This window comes from Colius striatus, chromosome 6, assembly GCF_028858725.1.
Source record: "Colius striatus isolate bColStr4 chromosome 6, bColStr4.1.hap1, whole genome shotgun sequence".
In the NCBI taxonomy this organism is placed as follows: Eukaryota; Metazoa; Chordata; class Aves; order Coliiformes; family Coliidae; genus Colius; species Colius striatus.
In genome coordinates this window covers 26,810,142-26,829,767 of record NC_084764.1, presented here as the reverse complement: position 1 = coordinate 26,829,767, position 19,626 = coordinate 26,810,142, and the positions used below count along the sequence as shown (strand labels likewise).

Below are 19,626 nucleotides of genomic sequence, written 5' to 3'. Positions count from 1 at the left end.
TATACACTTAATTCTGCCACCATAAGTCTCTTCTAATAATTAATTTGATATTTTTTCTAAGCCCTTACCTTCCCCTATTTATCTGGCCACTGAATTTTATTGAGAAACTGTTTACATTAGTGAATTCTACTAGGTGGTTAAGGGTTGTCGATTTACAGTCCTTTTCTACAGAGAACTCTTCCTACTGCAATTTTAGTGTCATATTGGAAAAAATTAATGAGTATACTTTAAGTTTCTGAGGTGTTTTGTAAATATTTAGAAGAGTTCAAGTTCTTGTTTCTTTCTTTGCTCTCCCATTGACTTCTTCATTTGGAAAACTGAATACCAATTAAAATATCACACAGAAATCTAAGTGAAGTGTAACTTTTCCATAATACTACGAGAGATTTTGGGCCTGATTTTGCAAATTCCAATTCACAGTAATGGTTCCTGCTTCTAAAGTACAGCCACTCACATCAAGGAGACTTCACATGTAAGAAAGAGACATTTGAAGAATTAAGGACTTCTAGGATCAGTCCTTTTGATGAGATGCTTCTGGGCCTTTATTAGCTCATCCAGTTGCAGAACAGATTAATATCCGTGGCTTAGCAGACACCATGCTAAGGAAATCTACTGGTTATATGACTACTTAAGTTGAACAGTTTAGGACTGATACTTCATTTTTTTGCTCACATACATATTCTCAGTGAAGTTAATAGTGTTTAGTGTTTTGCTTATTACTCCTATAATTCAAGATTGTAAACCTGGGCTCCTCTTAAAAATATTTTAAAATTTAAAAAAAACAATCACAAAACCCAGTAATGATGCCCTTCAGAAAGATCTGTGTTGTATTGGTTTTCCAAGAATGAACTATTTCATTATTATGAATAATGTGACAGTGGTACCAAAGGTAGACCAAATCTATGGCATTAAAAAATGTCAATCAAAAACTGTTTCATCTTACCTCACTCAAGACAAGAACTCATATTGGGAAGATAGCTACTCTACTCTTCTTTGATGATCTATCCTTGCATCCATCAGTTCATCTTGTTCCATTTTAATAGCCAGCTACCCTATCACTCATCGTCTTTATAAAGTCTTCTGACAGAAGGTTTCTATGTTACATTAATTGTCGGATGGATGACCAGATAGATGTGCATGTTGATGAACAGCTAGGTAAATTAATTTTTATGGTTTTTTTTTTTTTTTAAATGAGTGGCATTTAAGTTGCTGAAAACATCTGTCTACTTTGGAATGAAGGAATAAATGCTATATTGTCTCAGGTGTTACATTGCACAATGTCATTCCTTAACACAGAGTATGAAGACTGAATTTCCTTTCATTTTAGTAAAAGCACGTCTCTGTCCTTCCAGCTTAGAAACATCTGGTGAGAGTGTCTGAATGCTCAAATATTGTAAGCCCTACTTCATGTGTGATTGTCTTTTAACAAAGCACCAATATCCACAAAAGGTAGACTTCAGTTCAAAACTTCAGGATGGCTTACAAAGGATAATGCATTGGCATGCTTATAAGCTCAAACTTGGAGAAGCAGTGATATAAAATAAAAGATTTGGTGGAAAACTAAAAAGGGATAAAACCCCAAACAAAAACAAAAACCCAAAAGAAAACAAAGGTAGGTCTCTCAAGCACATGAATTGCATCAAGGAATTAGACATGCATTATTTTAACAAAATTGAGGCAATCATTCTCTTTAGTGTTAAAGGGACTTTAGCGATTCAAACTTACCAAAATTATCCTCTTTTTAGTGTTAAGTTTTATTTATTTATTTTAGTTCAAACTTGTATATTTTACCAGGGCAACCCACTGAGACTCAATAAGCATTTTCTGTACACTTTTATCTTAAAAATTATTTACAATTTAGCTGAAATAATTGTTCCATAAAACTTTAGTGGTCAAAAAATATTTCTGTTTCAGTCTTACTTTCACTATTACTTAAGCTTTTGTTAAAAAAACAGAACCTGAGAAGTGGGCAACACTATCAACTCTCACTGAAGTCAGTGGGAACCGAGTGTGTGCCACACTTTGCAGGATCAGACCCCTCACATAAAAATATTTAAAAGGCCATATCCTTTGTGACCTTAATTCATACAGTCTAAATCAATTTGTTAATTCAGCTGAAGATAGTAGTTGGAAACAGAATATAAATTATATTTTTCCAATCCTACAAAGCATTGTTTTTTCCCTGTTTGAAAATTTGTTTAACAGCCATAGTCTAAATCAGCACAGAAAATGCAACATCTGAGTTCAAAGGTCACCCCCTTTTATTGGCAGTATTTTCTTAGTAGGAAACAAGAGAAGATCATGTTCTGCTTTTTCTAGACTTCAAGGCAAGGAGACAGTTACAGTGATTTTTTTAATTTTGTTTTTAATAACACATTTAGTATAGAGGGAGATCTTCCCGACTAAAGCTCCACAGAGTCCAGTCTAAACCCTGCTAAAATCTGTAAGAGTTATTCTGTTATCTTCAACAGGCTTTGCAATGGGTTCTACATTCAAGATTTTTTCCCCCTCCAAATTCATGACAAAAACCCATTAGTATTCTGACACAAGTCCCACTTCAACAGGTCACGGAGTGTGTACAGAACTCTCATTCAAGACAGCTGGCTTAAGCATGTTAACAAGTCTTTTGCTGAACTGAGGTCAATTATTCTAGACAAACTCACAAAAATAAGTAACAATGCCTGAGATCAAGTTAGGGAAGAATTTGACCAAAACTTAGACAAATGTATTATTTAAGTATTCAAACTGTACTCCAGATCTAGCATAAAAGTTACAGAACAATCATCTTTCTCTGTCTCCCTTACTGCAGTTTAAATGAAAAAGATTTTTTAAAAAATCTTCTGTTTACAACATTTTTAAAAAGCATTTAATTATCTTAATACAATTAGGAAATACATAGCCATAGTATCTAATCAGATTAACGAGAAAAAAGAAACTTACACAGGCTGGTTTAACAAGTAGGTTTGAAAATTTTTAAAGAAAACTTTGATACTAAAGATAAAAATGTAATTTAAAATCAAATCAAAATAGGAAAATCATGCAGTGGTTAAATTGCCATAATACATGTTGTTGTTCTTCACCCTTCTTCATTTTGGGTTTTTTTTTAGAAAATGTCTCCTGAATTTTTGCTTGTTTGTTTGTCATTACTATGATAGCAAGCTTACAATTTCGTCCCTTTAACTGCATTTTAATAGCAATGTATTATAGCATGATTTATCAACATATGGCAGGTGGAAGCTGACACAAATTATAATGAAAATTAAAACAGTCATTTATGCAGCAGGCGATTATCATTTAAGAAACATTTATTTGCAGGCTTTAAAAATGAGGGTTTAGAATCAAATGGGTTTAAAATGAAAGTTTTAATGACTGTTACCTTTTTCCTGCAGCCACTCCTCTACAGGCCGGTTATATTTGAAGGGGATTTTCTGTTTTACCATTTGGAACCGTTCACTATCAGTGTTGCCTTTAAAGTTTAAAAAACAGCTTAAAAACAATCTGAAAAGTCAATGAAATTGTTAAAACATCCTAGATTTTTTGGGTTTATTTATGACCTTATTTAGCTATAAATAAGTGTGCATGTGTGTACATATGTATATTTGAAAAGAGAGAGATTTATCTTCAGTAAAGTGGAGAATAGTTATACATTCAATTGCCTGAGATTCTGGAAGGTCGGGTAAGTTAAATCCTATGGAAAAGATATCACAGATTCTCCTCAGAATATTTGTTTAATCCAAAGTGGTTAGGAGGCATTTGTAATTTGTCTGAGACATAAGACCTTGAGTGAACTCAGTATCAGGGGTTAAAACATTTTGTTCAGATGCTATATCTGATTGCACAGGACATGGCAAATTATGTCACTCACACAAACACAGCAGTTCTTTGATAAACCTTCTTACAGTAGTAAAAGACACACATTAGGACTAGAAACCCAGCAAACAGAAAAAAAGAGAAAGGAAAGAGTTGTAAGAAATCCCTGATTTAATGCAGAAGTAGTTAAAAAAGTGTAGAGGGAAAATAAATAGGAAAAAAAAGCTAAGTAAAATTTAAAAAGAGGAAGAGCTGTTCATTAAGGATACATGAAGGCTGGTGTCCAGTTACCACAGACTTGGGCCTGTTGCCAGAAGAAAACAGAAGCTTAGAAATGAATTTAAATGAAAGCAGAAATAATTATCCAAGATGGAAATTCTAGCATATGCAGTTCCATTGTTTCGTGTTGATGGAATAGAATAATAATAGAATTACCCAGTAAAGTGTGTTTTGGAGCAAATCTCTTATCAGTTGCACAGTACAGAGAGGAATAGGATTCACAGAAAGTCTTTGTCCAAATTCCCTGGCTACTGAAAAATTGCACAGGTAAGATGGGTTGTGCCAACCTCTAGTAGAAAGGAGGAGCTCAGTTTGATGGTGTTTGGATTGACAGTAAACAAGTGCCATCATTCTACTTTTTCATTTTCTTCACCTACAGTCACTTTCTGACTCATGTTAGGTTTTGCTTCATGTGCTGTTTTATAAAAACTATTCAGTCAGGTATAAAAAGAGTATCTTTTACAAACTTTATCATAATATTGTAGAAGAATGGAGTAAGCTCCCAGCTTACAGAAGAAACACTATCATAAAGAGAAGTTCAATAGATAAGCAGTGCTCCAATATATGTTTTGAATAAATGTCAGTTCAAGAGTCAGCAACCGCTCTTCACAATTTGCAGCACTGCTTTTAAAATCTTACGTATAAATAATCTAACGTGGCTTCATATTTATTTGATTTTCTGAAACAGATGCTGGAATCTTTTTTCAATGTGAAGTTACACCAAAGGGAAAACAAATTACTAAACACTCAGTTGACAGCAGACACTTTCATACTGCATGCAATATGACTGGTTTGAGAATCCTTAATGCACAACTGTTGCCCAGAAATTCTGCCACTCTGTATGAGGTGCCTGCTGACCACAGCTATCCTCTCTAGCATCATCTTGTTACTGCCAACTTTCTGGAATAAGGGAGAAGCATTATAGTGGCACACCGGCTATAATCCTACAAGGATTTACAGGTAACAAAGCACAAACCAAATCTTAAGGGATATTTGTAAAATATCATCATCTATATCTCTCTATTTTCAGCTATTCAGGATTTTTACTGGCCCGATTCCTTATAACTTTTCTAGAATGTAATCTAATTTTTTCCTTCCATGTAACAAATCCATTGTGGGAAACTATCTTTCCCTATTGTAGAAAGATCTAAGTAAACACTATATGACACACAGTGATGTACCAGTTTCTCTGTCTCACCTCAGATGCCTGCCATGTACAACTGGTTACTTGGATAAACTAGAAGGATAAGAAAATATTGGAAACTGACTTTCTTAGTCATTTATCAAACGATATTGAAGAACGTACTGAGGTGGCTTGGAGTCACTGACAAACATTAATTTACCTTTAATGTACATTTTTAGCTCTAATAATTCATATCAGCACCAATAAAAAGTAACAATAGTCAGTTCTGTACTTCTATGAACACAGATTCATAAACATAAAATTTGAATCATGTTCAGTGCAGGATCTAAGGAAAAAATAAATGATAAAGAGTAGCTGAGGTAATTTAAACAACAAAACAAACAAATAAAAAAACCCTACCTAATGCTAGAGAGACAGAAATATTTATGAAACAACAATTTTTGATCTGTTTATTAATAATAAGCTGATGACTAATGAAGGCTGGAGTCGCACAGGTCTGTTGTTTTCTGTTTTTCTTAACCTGAAGGACAGCTGTCTGTCCTGCAAGTTCTCCCCTGCAAGTTCTCCCATTTGCTTAAGCCTGAGAGAAGTTTACACTCACAGGACAGGGGAACAGACCTGCTGGTTTGGGGAGAACAGAAACAAGTCAAGACCACTACAAAAACAATTTCATTTTTAAGATCAGTTAGCAAAGCATTTTGCTTATCCATTAGACCTTTTCTCAACATACTAATGAGCTACATCTCAGAAATTCAATCACAGAAATTCTGCATTTCTTTTCAGTTATTTGTGGTGTGTCGCTATGTGTCTGTTTTTTCTCTGTGTAAAACAGTAGTACTAGATCCTGAAACACCCTCAGAAAGTGCTTCAATGGGACTTAAAGAACTAAATTTCTCTGTAACCTCCTAAATTTCTTTGTCAACTCAGACTTGAACACTGACAGAGTGTGCTACTACATGTATATTCCATGTGGTATAGAAAGAGATGGTTCCAGTAGAAATGGAGATTATTCCCCACATCATAGAATAAAGACTTTTGATTAGATTAATGCATTTAAGTCTTAATGTTGATGGACAAAAACACTTTCTATAGGGCCAAAGAAATTCTGTAACACACTTTACTCGGAACAAAAAACTCCATTGACTTCATTCTTTATGTACATAAACAACCTTCTACTGGTGGCAATGAGATCTTTTTCATACTAAAAGTACCCCATAGGTCACAGGAATATAAGTCAGCCAGTGTCTGTCATGAAGTGCTTCCTCCTCTTTACGGAGGGCTGACTGTAAAAAAGGAAAAAATTGCAGTGGATTGAAATTTCTCATAAGTAGGTCATTTGACAAGAACAGGCCAACAAGACTAAGGTAAAAAGAAAATGGAACAATGAAAGAAGATAGGATAGGGAAAAAATTGGGTTTCTTACAATAAAGTCCAGGACCTTCAAGAAAGCCAGCAATGATAACTATTCCCCACTACATCTTTAAAGACTTTTAAAAAAAATAAACGGGTTTAATTTTTTTAAAGTTATTGTTAGGCAAATATATTCAGCGATTAAAGTACATATAAAAATCATACCTTTAAAAGGTATGAAGAATTGAAGTACATTAGAAAAGTCAAATAGGTTTAAATGTAACATTAATGCCTGATCTATTCTTTGATTTGTTTTTAAGTTTAATTTCAGACATTAGAATGATTTTTAAAAACATGTGCATGAGAATGTGTCCACTGATATATCCAGTTACAAAACTGAGTTAAAGAACAAGTTTTCTATCGTTAAGCTCTTGGGATAGTCATTAAATATCAATAAAATCATACAATTATTGAATTAACTTTGAGTTGTGCTTTAAAAAAACAAAAAGGAAATATCATGGTTTGCAACACGAAATAACATAAGTTCAAGATGAAGTAAGCTCATCGGACCTCTGACAGCTGAGCCATGATGTGATTAAGGAGGATTCTTGTCCATCTTCATACATACAAATTTTCAGTTACAATCCTTTTGTGACCTCAATGCAATGTCTTTCTAGAGCTGAATGATACACATGTTCAAAGAAACCCTTCACACAACTAAAATAGATTCCTGGTTTTTTTCTCTTTTTTTTTCTCAGTTCATATCCGATTCAAGGCTATACTTCAGAACAGAATTCACAGGATAATGAAAGCCATTTAAATTTACTTTAGAAAATACACTTGATCTCATAGGTCTCTTGTATTCAGAATCAAAGGTCTGCAGGATATCATTTGTTACACCAAAGTTGCATTGTTTAGTTTTGCTACTTGTGATTTACTAAATATTTTTCCTCCTGTAGGTTCTATCTGCTTAAATTATATGAGTACCAATAGGAACTGCTCATTTAAAATAACCTCCCTCCTTTTCCCTTCATAATAAATAATAAATTCCTGTATAACAATATGATTTATGACCTGCTGCATGACTTAGGTTCTTCTAAAGACTTGAACCTCAGAAATGCCTTCCTTCATCTAATTTTGATTCTTTCTTATGCAAAATTCCAAAGCACAGTCAAATCCAGCTCTGTGAAGACTGGGATAAAACAAGTCCTTTATTCCATTTAGTACTCTTAAGTACAATTAACAGAAATCTGCTGCATCTCCTAAGTATCACATAGACCTCTATTTTCCAGTAAACTAATAAGCATCCAGGGTCTTATGACCTTAAAGATTTTAATAGTAACATTTTGAAATGTTATGCATCCCTGAATCTTCTTTAACCTGAAGATTCAAAATATTTCAAATACTACAGACATTCCTGAGGACTAAATATTTTGGAGAAGATCTGGCAGAAGAGAACTATTTTTCAGTTGTCCGTCTTTCCCCCAAGAAAACGTGGCAGCTCAATCATAAAACTTCAGAGCCTGCTGGCTAAATATGATCAGTTCCCAGTCTTCTGTCTTTTTTTTTTTTTTTTTTCTGGAAGCCTTGGTATCCCTGCTCCACAGACTATACAGTTAACTTGATCAGATTCACTTCTAGGTTTAGCTCTTGACAATCTCCAATTTAAATCAAACTAAAATGGTAAAAAAAGCAAAATAACTTGCTTGGACTAATCACTATTAACAGGAAATACTTTTAATACAGTGCAATATTCCAGAGAAAGACAGTTTAAATTTGCTGGACTTAAAAACTTACACTATATTAAATTGTCCCATTTTCACATTTCCTTAAGTACTATTTTGTTCTAAATACTATGAAATATAACCATATTTTGTTCACATTCTGTATTCAGTGTTACAATCATTTTGTCAGCCGTTTTTACATATAGCTGTTTATTTTACTGCAGTACTGTAAGACTGTATTGTGGTTTATGTTATATAACATAGAGAATGGTTGCGTTAAAATCAAAACATGCCAGAAAATCTTATATTGTGGTGGTTTTTATAAAACACTTGATAAAAGTCCAAACCTGAAATCACAGAAACCTGAAATCACTTACAAAGAAACGAAACAGGATGGCCATACACCTAAATAAAATAATTGTAGGGAAGATGATCTGGAATCTTTCTGAATTCCATAACAGTTCCTCTGTAAGTTCTTGTAAAACTTCAGTTTTGCTTTATATAGCAAATACAATTCTTGCTATGCAAGATGAATTCAAATTTGGGATTTTTTTCCATTTGAGAGAACTGAAGAATAGCCAGGTTTTGATATTGTTCATTTTTGCTTCAGCTCTTGGACATCATGTTTTACCCTTTGCCTGCACTGTGCAATAAAGTTGCATCTTCTGCTATTGAATTCTCATTTTATTTCTTGTCCTCATTTTTCCCTTAGTGGATGCCCTTGACCTTATCTTGAATTCCTTCTGATCACAGTGCTTGCTGAGAGCCACACCTTTCCTTTCATTCATCTCACTGTGGACCTGAGTTAAAAGCTGACCTTCACACTGTAACTCTCCTCAGCTCATTGCCCTCATGACAAAAGACAACGAGGTTTTGGTAACATAAGTACTAAAAATAGGAGAAAGAATTATCAAGCAAGACTACAACAACAAAAGTTACTCAGGCAATTGTAGCTCCCTGCACCTGCCCAGGGAAACCTGTGTGTTTGAGTAAGCCCCTGCACTGCCTCTACACCAATGCACACAGCCTGGGGAATAAGCAGGAGGAACTGGAGATGTGGGTGCAGATGCGGGGCTACGACCTCATTGCGGTCACAGAGACGTGGTGGGACAGCTGCCATGACTGGAGCACAGCCATGGAGGGCTATGGATTGTTCAGGAAAGACAGACTGACAAGGCATGGAGGTGGAGTTTCTCTATGTGAAAGAGCAATTAATGTGTACTGAACTGTGCCTGGGTGGGGATGAGGAGCGGGTAGAGTGCTTATGGGTAAAAATTAATGGGCAGGGCAAGGCAGGTGATATTGTTGTAGGAGGATGTGGATGAGGCCTTCTACAAACAGCTGGGAGCTGCCTCATGATCACAGTCCCTGGTCCTCATGGGGGACTTCGACCACCCTGATATTTGCTGGGATAGCCACACAGACAAGCACACGCAGTCCAGGAGGTTCCTACAGACTGTTGACGACAACTGCCTGTTGCAAGTGATCAAGGAACCAACACGGAGGGGTGTACTGCTGGGCCTGGTACTGACGAATAGAGAGGGTCTGGTTGGGGATGTGAAGGTTGGAGGCAACCTCAGCTGCAGTGACCACAAGATGGTAGAGTTCAAGATCCTGTGTGGAAGAGGCAGAACACAAAGCAGGACCGTGACCCTGGATTTCAGGCAAGCCGACTTTAGCGTCTTCAAAGATCTACTTGGATGGATCTCATGGGATATGATTCTAGAAGACAGAAGTGCCCATGAGAGCTGGTCAGTCTTCAAGCACCACTTCCTCCAAACCCAGGATCAGTGTGTCCCAATGCGCAAGAAAGGAGGAAAAGGAGGTAGGAGGCCTCCATGGATGAGCAAGGATCTGCTGGGACAACTCAGGCAGAAAGCAGCCACCTATGAGAGGTGGAAACAGGGGCTGGCTTCTTGGCAAGAGTATAGGAACATTGCCAGGGCATGCAGGGGTGCAACTAGGAAGGCTAGAGCCCTTGTAGAATTAACCAGGGAAGTTAAGGACAGTAATAAGGCATTTTTCAAGTACATCAGCAGCAGAAGGATGGTGAGGGGGGATGTGGGCCCACTGCTAAATGCTGAGGGTGCCCTGGTGTCGGAGGATGCAGAGAAGGCCGAAGTACTGAATGCCTTCTTTGCTTCAGTCTTTACGGCCAAGGCTGACCCTCAGGAAGCCCAGTCTGGCAAGGATAACAGGATGGCCAGGTCAGCAGAGGACTTGCCCTGGGTGGAAGAGGAAGAGGTTAAAGACTTGTTGGCCAAGCTTAAGGCTCATAAGTCAATGGGTCCTAATGGGATGCATCCTAGAGTGCTGAGGGAGCTGGCTGATGTGATTGCCAAGCCTCTATCCATCATTTTTGAACAATCATGGAGGACAGGCGAGGTGCCTGAGGACTGGAGAAAGGCCAATGTCACTCCAGTCTTCAAAAAGGGCAGGAAGGACAACCCAGGAAACTACAGACTGGTCAGCCTCACCTCCATCCCTGGAAAAGTAATGGAACAACTCATCCTGAATGTTATCACTGAACATATGAAGGAAAAGATGGTTATTGGAGGGAGTCAACATAGCTTCACCAAGGGGGAATCCTGTTTGACCAACCTGATATCCTTCTATGAGTGCATAACTGGTTGGCTAGATGAGGGGAAAGCAGCAGATGTCATCTACCTTGACTTCAGCAAGGTTTTTGACACTGTCTCCCATAACATCCTCATCAGAAAGCTCAGGCAGTGTGGGTTGGATGAGTGGACAGTGAGGTGGATCAAGAGCTGGCTGAATGACAGAGCCCAGAGGGTGGTGATCAATGGCACAGAATCAAGTTGGAGGCCTGTGGCCAGTGGAGTTCCACAGGGATGGGTTCTGGGGCCAGTCTTGTTCAACATCTTCATCAACGACCTGGATGAGGGGACAGAGTGTACCCTCAGCAAGTTCCCTGATGACACCAAACTGGGAGGACTGGCCGATTCCCCAGAAGGCTGTGCTGCCATTCAGCGGGATCTTGACCGGCTTGAGAGTTGGGCAGAGAGGAACCTCATGAGGTTCAACAAGGACAAGTGCAGAGTCCTGCATCTGGGAAGGAACAACCCCATGCACCAGGTCAGGCTGGGGATTGACCTGCTGAAGAGCAGCTCTGCAGAGAGAGACCTGGGAGTCCTGATTGATAATAAGCTAAACATAAGCCAGCAATGTGCCCTCATGGCCAAGGGATGCATCAAGAAGAGTGTGGCCAGCAGGTCAAGGGAGGTTCTTCTCCCCCTCTACTATACCCCAGTGAGGCTTCATCTGGAGTACTGTGACCCGTTCTGGGCTCCTCAGCTCAAGAGGGACAGAGAACTTTGGGAGAGAGTCCAGCTCAGGGCCACCAAGATGATCAGGGGACTGGAATATCTTTCATATGAGGAAAGGCTGTGGGAACTGGGGCTGTTTAGAGAAGAGGAGATTGAGGGGAGATCTTATTGACATTTACAAATATCTAAAGGGTGGGTGTCAGGAGGTTGGGACATCCCTTTTTTCTATAGTAGCTAGTAACAGGACAAGGGGTAATGGGATGAAGCTGGAACACAAAAAGTTCCACTTAAACATAAGAAAAAACTATTTCACTGTGAGGGTGAGAGAGCAGTAGAACAGGCTTCCCAGAGGGGTTGTGGAGTCTCCTTCCTTGGAGGTCTTCAAGACCCTCCTCGACATGTTCCTATGTGACCTGATCTAGGTGACCCTGCTTCTGCAGGGAGGTTGGACTAGATGATCTCTAAAAGTCCTTTCCAACCCCTACCATTCTATGATTCTATGATAAGCTTTACACTGCTTCCACTTTCTATCTTATCTTTTTTAGCCTAAAAAACATAGTGTCCTAATTAAAAACAAAGCAGTATTCCAGCCAAAATAATTGAGGAATTCAAAGTCAAAGCAGGAGATTAGAGTTTAAGTGTCTGTCCAGAGGGTGTGTCGTGGTTTTGCCCAGCCAGCAATGAAGCACCACGACAGTCTCTTGCTCACTTCCCTCCATCCACCCCCACCCTCCTTAGGATGATGGAGGCCCCAGTGAGATGGGAGAAAAAAAGATAACCAAGGATGTTGTGGATTAAAACAAGGGCAGGGAGGGCTTACTGACAATTACGGTTCCTGGCAAAACAGACTCCAGTACTTGACTTAGAGAGGAAAGTAGGAAAGTTTATTCTACTGCCTACAAGAAACAGAACAGAACAAAAAGCAAAAGAGGGCAGGATGATGAGAAAAATACAACCAGCACGTCAAGATCTCCTCCCCCATCCCTCCTTTCTTCCCAGGCCCAGCTCACTGCTCCCAATATCTCTAACTTCAGAGGGGCAGGGAATGGGGATGTGGTCAGTCTCTCACAGATGGGCTCTGCCACTTCTGTGTCCTCAGAGGAGGATGACTCCTCATGTTCTTCCCGTGCTCCGATACAGGGTCCCTCCCTTGAGACACAGTCCTCAATGAATTTCTCTGATGTGAGTTTGTCCCAGTAGCTGCGGCTTCTGTCGATACCGGGTCCCTCACATGGGGGACAGCCCTTAATGAACATCTCTGGTGTGGGTTCTTCCCCACAGTTGCAGTTTCTACAGATAAAGGTCCCTCCCACGGGACATGGCCTCTTCTGGGCATAATTTTCATGAGCTTCTTTGTCGTGGGTTCTTCCCCACAGCTACAGCTTCTGTGAATATAGGGTATCTCACAGGGGACACAGCCTCCTCTGGCCAGAATCACTGCCCCTGATGCGAGGTCTTTAGCAGAATGAGTCACTGCACCTGATGAGGGGTCCTTAATAAAATGCAAACAAATCTCTGATTCACCACTCCTCTCTGCAGGATGCAGAGGAGTCTGCTCCAGCACATCTCCTCCTCTCTTCCCCTGCTGACCTTGGAGTCCATATGGTTGTTTCTCTCTCCAAACTCCTTGCACCACCATCAGCCAGAGAAGAAGAAAAGATAGAAGAAGAAACAGGAAGAAACCTCCTCTTCTGGCTTCTTCTTAAAAAGTGATGGTAGAGGCGGCTAATTGGCTCAGTCCCAGAAGTGGGTCTGGCTTAGAGCTGGAGAGAGTTTTGAGCAACTTTTTACAGGAGCCATCTTTGCAGCCCCTTGTCCTAGAAACAGCTTCATGTCAAAGCATGACAAGGTGCAGCTAACATGGGCCACTGAGACATTAATAAGACAAAAGAAGACTTTGAGAAGTCATCTAATTCATCCCTCTGCCTCAGGACAAGATCAGTAACATTTCAACCTCCCGTAGATTAATCTTTCAATTCTGTCATGGATGGCTGAAAAAATGAGTGCCTTGCTCCTGATAATTTAACACAGGAGCACAATAGGAGTAAAACAAAAAAAAAAAACCCAAACCCTCAGACTAGCAAAGGTGGAAGAAGGTTAATCAAACTTTTTCAAGCATGCAGAAGAAAAAAAAATAGTCTTGTGAAAAATGTGATTCAGGTCTTATTTTATATGAGCAGATTACACTGAATCATTTCAGCCCTATAGAAGCTGAGGGCATGAGCATTAGATAAAACCAGTCTGCTTTAGTTCTCTTTTGATTTATGTTGGAAAAGTGGACTACTGTATACTACAGAGAAAGCAGTAACTAGTTCAACCTTTTTACAGATATGAAACAATTTGAGTGTCTACATTAATAGATCTTTGAGATGTTTTGTAAGTAATTTGAAAATTATTGTTTTTCCACTGACAGATCCAAACTAAGCCCTATATCAGGCAGTCAAGGCTAAAATGACTATTAAAAAACAACTGAAACTACACGTTGATCTTCCCATTTTTAACAAGAAGAAATTTCATTTTGCAGGAAGAGATATGAAACAAAGTTCAAAACAAAATTCACTGCTACTGTCACCATATCCCACTTCTTTGATTCCTTTGGGGAAGGTCAGGATCTGATTTATATAGCTCACTGGGAACAAGCAGCAATAACTGAATGCCAAAATGCCAAAATGTGGATTATGCAAAGTCAGGGTAGAGAAACACTGGATCTAGTTCATATGTGTCGGGTTAGGCATTGGAACTATATGAGTGCAGCTATTTTGCTTCCAGGATAATGTGACACTGAAAACAGAACAACTGCTTTTGCATGGTGTGGGATCTGAAGGTAAGAAAACTTGTGGCCTTACACCTGCTTCATAAAGTCAGTGGCTCACTATCACAGCTCTATAACCAAGAGCATTCAGGTAGATAGCTAGCTTAGGTGTGAGACAGCCAGCATGGAGGTAGAGCTGGAAAGAACATTGATTCCTGAAGAACCACTTGGCAATCAGTGCACTGTGCTCACCATCCAAGAGGGCCTCCTCTTTATGTTTACACTGAAACCAAGACTCTGTGGTGGAAGGTGTCATCAGGCATTTCGGTATCTATAGGGGATTCATCTCAGTTCCAGCAGGACTTGCAATCTCTGCCTTAAGTGTTAGCGGTGATGGAGATGTGTTAGTTCCACCAGAAACTTTCAGATGTTTCTGCATCTCATTTCCCTGTGGAAGTATTATCATGGAATTAATATGGGCAGCTAAATATAAAACAGGCAAAACATGTACAGTCCTTTTCCCATAACACAGTGCTGATTATAGGGAAGCTGCTCAGTCAGAAACATTAGTGAGAGGAATGTCTGTAAAACATTTGGTCAAATGTCACCAGTAAGCACTGAAAAGCTAACCAGTTACAAATTAAAGAAAAGTGAACACCCTATGGAAGAGGTCAAGTTCTCTAGGGTGAGTGCCAGGAAATAACTACAAGGAAGTAAGAAGTTTGTTAAGAAATTTATATGAAAGAAGTTTATTAAGAAGCACTTCCTATCAAGATTACATTTTAGACAGTAATACAGTCTCCTCAGAGAAATTATTGAATTGTTTAAAATTTTACCTGATAAAGTAGTGGGGGCTATCAGTTGAATGGAATAAATGAGACCAAACAGGTCTTTCCCATCTCTAATTGCTACTGCCTTCTATTGAAACCAATTCTTCTGTTTGCATTGGCTTAGAAAACTAAAAAATAATTCCAGGACCCCGTAGTGACTCAATAAGCCTTCTCAAAGACATGTACCATCTACAAAGCTAAGCCATGAACTAGAGGCACAGGAAACATTCATATGGTAACAAAAAACATTACTGGCTAACAGTGTGTCAGAAGTGAAGTACTGATCTGTGGGAAAAGGGATTTGTAGTTGTTGCTGTAGATATATTTTTCCTACTCCAACATTTTAAATTAATTTCTTTCTTAGAAGTGACCAGAGTTTTGGAAATTGCTATGGGAATGCTAAGGGATAAAATACCATTCAGTCTGCACATGACAGACTGTTAGGTAGAGTGAATTTCACTGACTACATTTGTGGGGCTTACAAAAAATACAAAAATAAATAATAAAAATAATACAAAAGTCCAATACCACAGTTTTTAGTCTCCAGGGTGCTCCAAGTACTCAATAAATAGCAAAGATGTAAGTTCACTGACCCAGAAAGGTTTTCATATTCAGTGAATTGTACAGTATTTTCTATTTAAGTCCCTGAAGACAATATAAATCCAGGCTTTATCCCCTCTTTACTGATTGGAAAACAGAGCCACAAAGTCAAAAAAGCATTGCCCAAGACAACAGGGAATGGCATCTATGGAGCCAAGGCTGGGATTCAGGAACTTATGGCTCCCAGTTCCATGACTGATCCCTTTTATTTCCGACTCTTCTTTCACACAGTTGCTCTGCTTCAGTCCACAGCACTGGATTTCAATGACTTTCTGTTTTCCACTGCCTTTTAGCAAGCAGGGAGAAGGCTGATGCAGATGCATGAGCCTCTTCTGTCACTGCATGTCAGCTGTGTCAACCTGAGATTACAGCTGGCACTATCCTTTCTGCAGGCAATAAGATCAGAAAAGCACAAAGTTGTTGTTCAAGCTTCTGATCCCTCAGGTCAGATGTTTGTTTCTCACTCTTACTGCATGTGTGTGTGGTGGGGGAAAGGAGTAGGGGGGAGCGGGGAGAGGCAGGAGGAATATGAGACAGAGGGAAAGCCAGAGAGAGAGAGAGAAAAATAAAGATAATATAATGTCTCTGGTTTGACCAGGAGAACTGAAACACAACTAACCCAGGACAGAAATGTAACTATATTAATGTCTGGGAGTCCATTGCACTATGCTGTATAGGACTCTTACTTTCATAGTAAGACAATCTTTCCAACAGTCTTATTTAGCCTGAGAAATTTTTTTCCATCTTTCTCTATGCTACATTATACAGCTATATTTTATATATCATTAGATGACTGAAATAATAGTAATTCATCTTACTCAATCAAAGGAGAAATTCATCAGAAATTTTTCATAATACTGCTTATGCTTGGCACTTGGACATTCACACAGTCACAGACCAGTAGACACAAGCAGATGAGAATAGTTCATAATATGTGAGCATTCAGATAGTTAGGATAAGCAAGTTTTCAGGAACAGTCGTATACTTTAGCCTGAAATTTTCAGCAAGACTAAACTAACCATCAGAATATACCTACATCTTTTAATATGTAATTACTATTAATGGAAAATGGTATGGTGATTATTTCAGCAATAAGTGTGCTAAGTATCAGAGATATAAGGAAAAATAAAAACAAACCATGGCTTGGATCCTTATATGAATGTAATGTACCTATTTTGCACTATGGTCTCAGGGACAGGGACTCAAAGGCCTGTGTAAGTATAAGAATGTAATCACAGTATTTAGGGGAATTCTCTGGCCTAGGATTACTATATCAAACACGAGAAGGGTGAGAAAAACTAGGTAGAAAGATGTATCAGTGCCCTAGAGATACTATAGCTTCTTATACCTTAACTCATCACTCTGATATAAAGCAGGCCTAGGACTGAGGACTAGCAGGCCTAGGACCGATTGTAAAGCTCATCTCCTTCATGAGTTACCTTACATGTCATAGAAACATTGTCAAAGATTAACATAACTTTTCATAAGCATTCCTTCTGTGTCACAAGAATTTCTCTTACAAAGAATTCTAGTCCATAGGACTAACCTAAGAGGAAAGAAGTGATATTCAGGAATCAAGATCATCAATGCAAATAGAATCAAACAAATCAAGAAAAATTACAGGTACTAGTAAACTGCCTAGGTTTTGTTTTGTCTTGGTTTAAATTTGACTGAGCAACATGCTCACAACACAGCAGAGTAGCTTCTATCAAATTCCAGCTAGAGAGGGAGTGGGAGTATATCCACATGATCCTGTCTCTCTGAATAAATTAATGAGAGAAAAAAGACAGCATTTGCTTTCCAACAAATACAAGTATAATGACTATGGACATGATACAATCACATACAGCTTATGTGCCCTCACGCTTCAGGTCACAAACAAAGCATAATAGTAGGATAATTTAAAATTTTTTTTTAGAAAACTATCTTTTGGAGCATATTTTTTTGTTGCCACGGTGGGTTACTGTAATCCTCTGAAGCATCAGACACTTGGCTACTCTCCAGCTTGAGAAGTTGATTAGAACAACAAATAAGCTCTGGGAGGACAGAATAGAAACCATCCCAAATCCAAGACCATTACAAAGAAGGGTCATTTTGGCCATTAAAGCAAATTGTCTTCTGATGTATTTGCTGTTTGCCCATAGATTTGACATATTAGACATCTAGTCCGATTCAGAAAGATGTAAGAATGATGCTACACTAATTCAACTAACAGTGTGCAGCAATAAAACACACATCTCTACTCTTTTGGACAGTACTGACAAAAACTTATCCTCAAACTGCTAGTACTTTCTGATAGTATTTTCTTTATCTAGGCTCTAAATAAAATAAAGTATTTTGGCCAAATTAAATCTAGTATTGCCTCTGTGTCATATATTCACATGTTATAATAACTTTTACATGACTATTATGTAGTAGTAATAGAGGCTGCTACATAACAATGCTTCTTACTCCTTTTCCTCTTTCCCACAGCTCAAGGATTGTGGGATCTTATATGGGAATTAGATGTTCATGGCTACTTGCATTAAGATACTATTACATGCATATCCTTCCTTAGATAAACTCCTTTTTTCAGTTCTATTGCTCTTAGATAATACCGCATTGTGTGTTCTGTCTACTTACCTTACATGTGTTCAAAAAAACCCAACCCATGTACTTCCCTCTTTCTTAATGCCAAGCTGATGGAAATGTTGGTCCCTCACAGACTACCACTCACATGGGCTTGAGGCATTTGGTGAAGGTAAGACTGCAACTCACACAGACTGATTGAATGTGGCATGACATAAACGCCTGGACTGGTTTTGAGAAATGAAACTTGAATAGGCAGGATAAGTACTAGAAGTTGAAATATAGGCACTTTTTTTTTCTTTTGGTCTCTCTGTCTTTCCTCTGCTCTGTCCTCACAGACAGAACCTGGAAGACGGATATGTCCTACAGAACCTCTATGCAACTGTTTGGGGATGGGACAAAGTGGAAATGAACCACAGAGTGACACATCCTTTGGGAAAGCAAAACATAAAGTACATAGAAGTTAAACTGTGAGTGTAAAGGCAATATTTATGGAACTTTTTTTTATCACATCAGATCCTATCCCATCATCAAGTCTGAATGCATATGCATTAACTTTCATTTTTCTCCCACAAATTCCAAAGTATGTTTGGCTGTTGGTGACTTAACATGTGTAGGTTTATATCTCAATGGATATAGGAGACTAAAACTGAGTGTTGATATCATGTAGTCATATTTATCTGTTTTCTAACCTTATAAATATATTTTAAATGTTATGGCCCTGCAGTGACAAGCTGCATTCAACTCTTGATTTCATCAACTTGTCATGCTTTAATCATCCCTCTTGGCAGATCTTTCAACATATGTCACAGTACTGCCTCCAAAATGTGCTTCTCCAATGCTGTTTTATTAACACTGTCTTTTTATATGTTTTAGGCTCATTATGAAATGCAGTAAATCTGTCAAAGGCACTTTACATGCCATCTCCAATTCTTGCTGATAGGAAGCATCTGAGAGCTCATTTAAGTCCCTCAAAATGAGTACAATATGAAAAATCAAAACTCACAAACAACTGTATGATAAGAACCCTGAGGATCATGCTCAGCCCTCAGGGCTCATCAAAATTCAGAGCTCTTGTTCCTAACTCATTACCCACTCACAAGGGCATTTGGATAAGAAAATACTAAGACCACAGTGGGATCTGGTAGTACCACAAAGAAAGCCCTTCTGCTTGCACATCAAACAGTAGGACTTCTTAATGACTCCAAGTAGTTAAGGACAAGAGTGACATGCCTTTTCATGGAGGCAACTGGATTCAGCCAAGCTTCTTACTATTACCTTG

At 38.5% G+C, this 19,626-nt stretch overlaps 1 protein-coding gene across 12 annotated transcripts in view; it reads right to left on the bottom strand.

Moving 5' to 3' along the window:
* Positions 1-19,626, bottom strand: part of NRXN3 (neurexin 3) — a 1,013,224-nt gene that overhangs the window by 113,012 nt on the left and 880,586 nt on the right. For 9 of the 12 annotated variants that reach the window (XM_061997781.1, XM_061997782.1, XM_061997788.1 and 6 more), the window contains one exon: positions 3,377-3,466. The exons of the other annotated variants lie outside the window; for them this stretch is intronic. In XM_061997781.1, the coding sequence (XP_061853765.1) occupies positions 3,377-3,466 (90 nt within the window). The remainder of the gene's footprint in view (positions 1-3,376; positions 3,467-19,626) is intronic. 12 annotated transcript variants of the gene reach the window in all.